Here is a 9,662-nt window from a genome sequence, read left to right as displayed (position 1 = left end):
CTTTGCAGGTGTTTTGAGTTGATTAGCTGATTGGCATGTCACCATATTCTAATTTGTTGAGATAGTGAATTGGTGGGTTTTTGTTAAATGTGAGCCAAATTCATTTAAATTAAATTAAAAGAACCAAAGACTTAAACTACTTCAGTCTGTGTGCATTGAATTTATTTAATACACGAGTTTCACAATTTGAGGTGAATTACTGAAATAAATAAACTTTTCCACGACATTCTAATTTATTGAGATGCACCTGTATTTGTAGTAAAATTATATTTTGAATTAGGGATTATGGCACGTGTAGGATTTTTAAAAAAAATTTTTTTTCTTGCTTCAGTCTTTTGAATATTAGTTCACATTTGCTCTATTTATTCAATATTTATTGTTTTTTCAGGGGGGAATTATGATTGAGGCAGGTCGTCGCTGTCATACTGGGGAGGGTCAGTTCATTTTCTTGTCAAAACAGGGGTCACAAATAAAGAGGGCCATTGAAGATGCCATCATGCACCAGAGTGTCCAAGAACTGCTGGCACAAGCCACCGCTCTTCCACAACAGTTCACGTCCCAGCCCCCCTCGCCTAAAAGCAAACCACAGGACAGGCCTAAGGTGAAAAATCTTCCTCCAATCAGCGTGAATCAAGATCGACCACGCCCAGCATTACAATGCAAACACGGGCAGCAAATACACAGAGCCATAGAGGAGGCACTCGTGCACAAGAGTCTCCAAGAGCTGCTGCCACCATCCACACCCCTTCCACAAGCCATTCCACCCCCACCACCTTTACCAAAACCCAAAACACAGGGCAGGGACAAAACTAAGGTCAATATGAAACTTCAAGGCAACAAGAATCAAGAAAGACCTTTCCCACCTGCACTGAAAAAACCTGGGCAGCCAATACACAAGGTCATTGAAGGGGTTCTCACACACCAGAATGTCCAAAAGGCATCATCCACTCCTCCTCAACAAACCCCTCCACCACCACCACCCTTGCCTAAAACCAAACCACAGGACAAGCCTAAGGTTAAAAAGCTACCTCCGGTCAATATAAATCAAGATAGACCCTGTCCAACAGTACCACGCAGATACATCTCCTTACCAGATCCACCACCTTTCGTCAAAAGCCCTGTAAGTAGCCCGGATGATGTTTTATATACAGTGATATTTCCACAACCAAAACCAAGATCAAAAATGAATCTCCCAAAAGTTCCAATGCCTCCGGGTCTATCACCAAACACGGATACAGATGTAACCATGGATAAAGAGAAGGAGTGGAGATCACCACAAGAAACTTCTAAGGACAACTATGAAGAGGCTCCCTACACTAACTGGTCGGCGAAGACCACTGCCGAGCAGGATCAACCGAATATTGAGGACCTATATAGCACAGTGAATTTCGCAGCTAAACGTAAGAACAGACAGCCCGAGGGCAGTGATGATCAAGAGCAGCCTAACACTGAGCAACACACTCCTGTTATCACTTCCAGTGAAATCCCTGTCAACTTCAAACAGACCCTTTCTAACATTCTGTTTAAAGATCCGTCCAAAATTCCACCCCCATTTCCGCCCAGGTCACGTGGGGGAAGTTCTGATCAGTTAGACCGAATAGATGAGCAGATGACTGATTGAGGTTTCTATTGTCTGCAGTTGAGGTCAGTGTCACTGCTTGCCTGATTAATGTGAGTGATATCTGTTATAACAGTAATTTTAACATGAATAATAGATAAGTTTTAACATGAACTTTTAATAATAACAGAATATGTACTGAGATGATTAAATTTAAGGGAAGTGTATGCTTTGAATGTTTATGTAAATGATCTTTATTGAACATGTCTTTGTAAGATATATTGTAAAAGTGTTTATATTTAACCAATATATCACAAGTCATTTAAAATAGTTTGGTTGTGATTTGGTCTCTGGCATGACAGTACTGTTTCGTTGACTGTTTTTTAACAAATCCTTTAAGGCAGGGCTGTCCAAACTCGGTCCTGGAGGGCCGGTGTCCTGCAGAGTTTAGCTCCAACTTGCCTCCTGACTGGAAGTTTCTATGCCTAGTAAGAGCTTGATTAGCTGGTTCAGGTGTGTTTAATTAGGGTTGGAGCTAAACTCTGCAGGACACCGGCCCTCCAGGACCGAGTTTGTACAGCCCTGCTTTAAGGTAAATTAATATTTCATCCCAAAAGTTGCTAGTCCCCATTGACTTTCATAGTATTTTTTCCATACTGGGGATCAGCCACTGTATGGTTACCCACATTTAAAAAAAAAACAAAAAAACAACTTATTTTATGTTCAACAAAAAAAGGAACTCATACAGCTTTGGAACTTGAGGGTGAGTGACAGCATTTTCATTTTTAGATTAACTATTCCTTTAACTTTTTTTATTCAGTGCAATCCCATTTGAAGCTCTTTCCTGCCTTCAAACCCTGACTACAGCAAGAGCCAATAGCATTTGAGTGCGGACCCTGAATGAGCATTTTATTGGTTAGACTACTTAACGAACATGCCCCTTTGCTGAACTGGACTCCAAGCGGAATTGAACTCATTCGTGAACAAACTGATTGAATGAAACATGTCATATGTCTATGGTGAAGAGGATCTGCTGACCGACTGAAAAAGAGTAATATGAGTCAGTCTAGTTCAAAACAATTGAAGAATTGTAAATATTTAGACTATTGTTGCTTTCAACAAAAGTCATATTTCCTTGCCATACAAAAAGGATGAAAAACTATGATTTTGCTTTGTTTTCATTTGTGGAGAACTCGTGTGATATAAACACGCGTTCTGTGAACGTTTTAAATAATGACTTGTTTCAGAGTAAATGATAAATGACTCACACAGCATACAAACATACACTTTCTTTGTCGCCGCCACCTGGCCTAACTATGTATTCTGAAGAAATAACTGAATAAATATTTTAGGTAAACTGTTTCAAAAGATAGTAGTGCTGGTTAATTATTGGAATATGATACAATTACTGAATTTAAAAAAATTGAGCTGTTAATTTAAATAACTGCACCAAACATTTAAGCAACTGTTATAATGAATGTATGAATCGAAGCAATTCGAATAAATATATGAAAAGAAAATCTTTATTAAACTTTTGAGGCAATAAAAAAATCACAAAGATACATAACATTTTTGTCATTACTGATGGAGGTTTTGTACATGTGAAGTGGAAAAATCCAAATGTAGGTCTTAAAGTGCAACTAAAGGGCTTATGAATGTTTTTTTTGTTTTTTTTTTCATCCCTTTCTTGTGAGTTTTCTGAAATTTTGTCAATCAAGTAATGAAGCATTGTCTAGAACTAACCATAATCCACGGGGCCTATCTATTTGGTTCTTTCAGTGTCTACTAAAACACAGACAAATAAATTGATTAATCAGAGTGCCACAGTCTCAATATCAAGCCACCAAAGCCATCAGCGTCCTCCAGACTGTCCTTCTTCGATGTCGCTGAAATGGGACGATTCGCCATCACTCGCATTGGACGTCACATTATTTTTCTCGGAAACAAAATTAGAAGGTGCGTCCATTGCATAAGGGATGCTGGTCCTCAAAGTCTGAGCCGAACTCCTCTGTCCGAGGTTACCATGGTTACCAGACGCGCCGCATCCGTCCCGCAGACCTCTGCACTCCGACTGCACTCCACCTTCCAACAACTCGGACAGTTCTGTGATGTAAATCTGCGCCAACTGAAGGGTGTCATATTTAGACAGTTTTTTCTCGTTCTCCAAGGAAGGAATGACGCTCCTCAGTTTGTCAAATGCCCGGTTCAGTCCGTGCATCCGCCGCCTTTCTCTCGAATTAGCGGCCACACGTCTGTGTCTTTGAGGGCCGGAGAGATTTTGCTTGGTCCCACCATGTGCTTTAGATCCTCCCAGATCAGATTCCGCTGTCAAAGGACTGCTGACTCCAGACATGTACTTGTCCATGGCGGCATCGACCGACGTGTGGTAGTGGTCACCAGCGGGTGAGTACGCGGGGGTCGCGGAGGTCATCCAGGCCCGTGGGTCACTGCGGGTCAACCTCGGATGTTCAGTGAGGGTGAACTCATCCGGTCGTTCGCGAAATTTTCCATCTGACCAGTGCAAACGCTTGGCTTTTGCTGTCATTGCTGGTATAATGTGCTAAAAATAAAGTACGGAGAACGCTGAACTCGATCTGACTGTCTTGGGTGGGCCCTTTACCTTCAGACAGGATCCTTGTCGGCCTTATAGTGGCATCACCGCCTCTCCCTCCTCCCCCCAGTGCCCGGTTGAGTGCTCACAGCCAATAGAAAATGATCCTCAAACTTCCATAGAATAAAGAGTTGTTTTTCCCCCTCACGTCAATTATAGAGTGATGGAAGATCTTTCCCAAAGAATGATCACAACACAGATTAGAAATTACCCAGCTGTCATTTATTTTGCACATTTACATAAATGACTGTACATACGTGCATTTAAATCATATCTATTTTAAAAATATATTCATTTGATACTTTTACAACAGTTATGGCATATTTTGTGATGTTTATATATTACATTCATATATGAAACATAATCAGAGTTTTGAATTATTATGCATTGATTTTTAAAAGTTGGAAATAAAACCCTAATCTCAAACCTCAGAGGACTTGGTCTAACCTCCTTATCCACTTTATTAAAGATAAGCAACGGAATTGGCATCTAATAAAACCCAGCAAGAAACTTGCATAGCAGCGTCATATTTCTTCTCAAATAAACTGTCAAATCTGCAGCAATAAAACGAGCAGGTGGAAAGCAGGTCGTGAGGCGCACCTGTCGTCAACGAAGTCCAGGAAAACTGATAAGTGTCTTCAGTCTCAACATAAATCATTTAGCAATGAAGCAAAACAATATTTGGACAAATCATAGGTGGAGACATCTACTAAGAAACAACACACGAAACGACCATGTTAAAAGAAGATCTTATGTTAGGCTATTATCATCAGCTAACAGTCTACCAAATGTAAACTTTTAAACAAAACATCATTCAAAAAATTGCTTATGGTTTCAAAATATCTCTAAAAACCTCTAATATATACATAAAATTGATAAACAATAACAGCATTTATGTCGTGTAGATGTACATCTAACCCTGAAACTAACGGAAACTGCTCAACGCAGTGTTGCTATGGTTACCTCCTCAGGCGAAGGGGACTTCTGTTCGCGAGCGAACTCGTTATCTAACTTTGTGGTTACTGAAACTTTTAAAAATGCAGTTGAAATGTGTAGCGGTATGGTTATTGTAAACGCATGCCATTCATTCAGTTATCCAATTTAGTAAATGCACAGAGATGCATTTAGACGCCTTTCCAAAATACTATGTCAGCAGTATGTGTGTAATATATTTTGAACAGCAAGGCTATGTAGCCTATGCTTCTTGCTCAAACAACAACAACAGAAATATAACGTCCAAGTCAACGTCTTTTAGACACGAGACTGTTTTGCTCAAATGAGGTGATGGAGAGAGAGAGAGCGTGATGACAATGGAGGCCCCTCTGAGGCTGTTCTTCTTGAGGGTTGAATAGAGAAGGAAACTTCAGCCCAGTCAGCTGTTGTCCCCTGGCACCCGTCTCACAGTCAGAGACCGATACGAACGTCTCCCATATGCTGCGACGCGTCCAGGGATAGTTTAACTTTCACACTTTTTATTTCACCCTCAACCATAACAGTGTTAATCACTGAGCACTACAACATCATCGTTTTAATTTACAGGGGCCAGCTAGCTCTCCTCTTCGAGCCTCACGCGCAGTCCTTACGAAATGTAGGGAAAAAGTAATTACTGCCAAAAATTCCATAATTAATGCCCTTTCACAGCAAGAACTTTAAAGATAACTAAAAAAATAAATTAAGATAACTAAAGATAAAGACTACTATAAAGATAATATAATTATATTTATGTTGATTAGGCTATAGTAAGCACGCGTTTATCGGGGGGGATTGTTGATTGTCAATGTTTCTATCATTCATCAGATGGGGAAAAAATCGTTCTGAAAATGAGTCCAACGATGTCGTTCTTCTGTGTCGTTATTAATATAACCTAGCTGTGATGTGGATTTCCCTGTTCTCAAAGAATTAGAAGAAAATTAAAACTTAATATCATTATAGTTCATAGTGTGAACGGCCCTTTTTTAAAGTCATAGACATTTTTATTTATTATTATTATTATTATTTATTTTAAACGAGTGCACTGTTTTATGAAATAGCAAAATGCACATCATGTAGCAACATCTACTGGTTTTAAGTTTAATTTGGATAATAAGTAGATTTTATGTTTAATTTTTATAATTTGTTCTTTAATTTTGTTCTTTTTGGTGATAGTGGCGGAAATAACACAGCAGCTGTATTCTGGTAAAATATTTTTAAGGTAAAAGACAAAAAAAGAGTAGGCCTACATTTGCTGAACATAGAAAAAACATCAAAACAGAAATACAATAAAAGGTAAAACAAACACACACACACACACACACACACACACACACACATATATGATAGAACTATGTTTTATCTGAATAGGCCAATTATTTTCTGAAACTAAAGGTAGAGTTTAAAATTCCTCTAAGCCACTCTGTTGGCGCATGTGTTTGGAGACAGGCGGTAATGTTAAATGTTGGTAAGGAAATCAGCGTGACCTGCTAGCCAGTCATTGGGTTAATGAGGCTTGCGCGAGCAGAATAAATGGGCACGCTCTCAGTCCAGGGGTTCTCCATTCATATTTTACATGAATATTTAATTCTCGCTACCCTACTGCCAGCGCAACAGCCTGCAGCCCTGAGCAGACAGGGACACACTCCCCATCTGCTGTAGGGCCTGAGACGGGGTGGCGGTGGAGCACCGCGGAAAATGTTGGGAGCATATCAAAGGTAAATTTATGAGCCCCCATGGCGTCATGGTTATTGATGCACAGTGTTTAGTCACGTTTTGGCTGAAAAAAAACGTCAAAAGTGATGAGCGACTAATGAAAAGAAAAAGAAAAAAAGGACAGATATTTGACTTGTCTTTGCAACTGACGACTCTAAATTGTGAAAATTCATTATTCCAATAATTAATTATTCCAATAAGAATTTGAATGATTGTTTATCCTGAACTTTTTGGGGCGCAAACGCAAGCCAAATTGTGTGCCACAGACACTTCGCCAAACGTCAGCTTATAGCCTAAAGACTTTTTATTAGTTTTTGGTACATCTTTGAGGGCATTGTATATTTTGCCAACGTGCTCCAACAATAGACTATATTGTTGCTATGGTTACCTCATCATCAGGCTTGCGATTTTTATTCGTGAGTATCTATTTAAGGGGAAAATATGCTCCAAGATAAACGTGAAAGCCTGTAAATAGAACATATGCTCATATTTATACTTATAGGCCTATGTAACAAATAATACAAAACTCCAGGAGTGGTGGAGAGCCTAAATGGATCCTTTCTTCGGACCTCAATCAAGCGCGTGCATCGCCTGTTTTTTTTTTCTTTTGTTCTCTAGTTAATTAAAGACCTGCCTATCTCTACACCGCCCTTGATCTCAGCCCCATGTAATTATTCCAATTCAGCCCGAGGTACGGACGTGCTTCTTTAGATCGTCTATACTGACTTGTCACTTTGAGTCTAATTTAGGGGTTTACCCGCAAATTAAGCAAATTAGCGGCCTCGTTAATTTTGGGAAGGGGGGTAATATTGTATTGAGCCTAAGGGCTTATTAAAATCCACATTATTTTACGATGGATCAATGCAATCAATGATTACAGTAACCATTTGTTCAGTGCATTTGTTCCATTGATCAGGTCTTTGATATTAAATAGTTACAATAAAGAATAGCCTCCACTCTTGCTCAGATGATCCACCAAAAATATTATTTATAATATGAAAACCAAGTCTGTAATCATAGTTTTAAATTATTACTGTAACACATATATATACCACATAACTTCAATTACTTCACATTAGTGTGATACAGTAGACATACAGTGGTGTGAAAAAGTGTTGGCCCCCTGATTTCTTATTTTTTTGCATGTTTGTCACACTTTAATGTTTCAGATCATCAAACAAATTTAAATATTAGTCAAAGATAACACAAGTGAACACAACATGCAGTTTTTAAATGAAGTTTTTTATTATTAAGGGAAAACAAAATCCAAAACTACATGGCCCTGTGTGAAGAAGTGTTTGCCCCCCTGTTAAAACTGTGGTTTATCACACCTGAGTTCAATTTCTCTAGCCACACCCAGGCCTGATTACTGCCACACCTGTTCGCAATCAAGGAATCTCTTAAATAGGACCTGCCTGACAAAGTGAAGTAGACCAAAAGATCCTCAAAAGCTAGACATCATGATCCAAAGAATTCCTCAATTTAGGTCCCCACTGTGACATGAGTCCCCATGAGTCTGTGTGTATTCAGGTTTAAGTCCCCACCAGAATAGAAAAACAGGCACACACACACACACACACACACACACAGAGAGAGAGAGAGAGAGAGAGAGAGTATAGAGTATAAAAAGAATAATAAGTGATTAATTAAAAACTTAAATCTCTCACGTGACCAGTGTGTGCCTGTACTGCTTTTCGAGCATTTCCTTCCCCATAACAAACAATAATAAATAAATAAATAAATAATCACATGCCAGTGACACCAAACAGGCCTATGGTGAGCAACTACCAGTCTATGATATAAATCTTTGCAACTTCGATAATGTAGATAAAGGGATATTTAGATGGTTATGAGGTCAAATGCCCCGTCAAACTCAGATGGTGAAAAAGTTCACTTGCCACAAAATTAATCACTCATTTGACTTTTTATTTGAGGGCATGAGCTATGGGTGGGAAATATGACCAAAATATTATTTCATGAGAAGTTTTATTTCATGATAAGTATTATCATGATATAGTTAGCCTATTTTGTTACTTTGTCTTCATTATTAATAATAAAAACAGATGCAAGTATAACAAACAAAAGGGACAAATACAATAAAACAAAGACACAAATTAAATAAACAAAGTTTTTAGGCACAGTAAGTCTATTTAACAGTGGCATTCAAGTAAGATTCAATTCAAGTTACATAATAGCTACAGAAATTTAATAAAGGAATCAAAATGTAAAAATAAAGCACTGCTGTCACGAATCCGGTCCATGAACTTCCGTCTGCTCGCCACCAGAGGTCACTCTTCCACTACTATGGACTCTTGCACCACACCACTGTTGCACTTCACCCGGACTACAGTTCCCATCATCCACTGCACTGATTACACACACACAGTTGATTGCACACAGCTGTAATCAATCACACATTCCCTATATAACACTCACTCTGATCCCTTCCCACTGCCGAGTATTGTTTAGCGCTTATCGTGTGATAGCTACTTTACAGAGCCTTTTCCCCTGTGTTAGTTCCTGCACACAGCTGTAATCAATCACACATTCCCTATATAACACTCACTCTGATCCCTTCCCACTGCCGAGTATTGTTTAGCGCTTATCGCTCATCGTGTGATAGCTACTTTACGGAGCCTTTTCCCCTGTGTTAGGTTCTAGTTCCTAGTTCTAGTCTTAGTCTAGTCTCGTCGTGTTTTCTGATTTCCTGGTACCTGATTTTTGCCTGTTTATCTTAAGTTAACCCTTTGCCTGCTGTTTCGGACTGTGTTTGCACCTCGCCTGGACTCTAGCTCGTGTTATTGGATT

At 39.1% G+C, this 9,662-nt stretch overlaps 2 protein-coding genes across 2 annotated transcripts in view; one reads left to right on the top strand and one right to left on the bottom strand.

Annotated features, from left to right (window-relative positions):
• LOC107653337 (docking protein 3-like) overlaps positions 1-2,508 on the top strand; it is a 9,086-nt gene extending 6,578 nt beyond the window's left edge. Inside the window, exons 5-6 of the mRNA XM_016440027.1 lie at positions 389-1,644; positions 2,379-2,508. Coding sequence (XP_016295513.1) covers positions 389-1,621 — 1,233 coding nt within the window. The 3' untranslated portion in view covers positions 1,622-1,644; positions 2,379-2,508. The remainder of the gene's footprint in view (positions 1-388; positions 1,645-2,378) is intronic.
• An 888-nt stretch (positions 2,509-3,396) lies between these two features.
• LOC107653304 (protein atonal homolog 1-like) lies at positions 3,397-4,103 on the bottom strand. Its single transcript, XM_016439982.1, has one exon. The coding sequence runs from the start codon at positions 4,101-4,103 to the stop codon at positions 3,411-3,413; it is 693 nt and encodes a 230-aa protein (XP_016295468.1). The 3' UTR covers positions 3,397-3,410.
• Positions 4,104-9,662: the final 5,559 nt, after the last annotated feature.

Source organism: Sinocyclocheilus anshuiensis, unplaced genomic scaffold (genome assembly GCF_001515605.1).
Source record: "Sinocyclocheilus anshuiensis isolate Anshui unplaced genomic scaffold, SAMN03320099.WGS_v1.1 scaffold103, whole genome shotgun sequence".
Taxonomy (NCBI): domain Eukaryota; kingdom Metazoa; phylum Chordata; class Actinopteri; order Cypriniformes; family Cyprinidae; genus Sinocyclocheilus; species Sinocyclocheilus anshuiensis.
The sequence above is the reverse complement of the archived record's forward strand: the minus strand, read 5'-3'. Positions and strand labels throughout refer to the sequence as shown.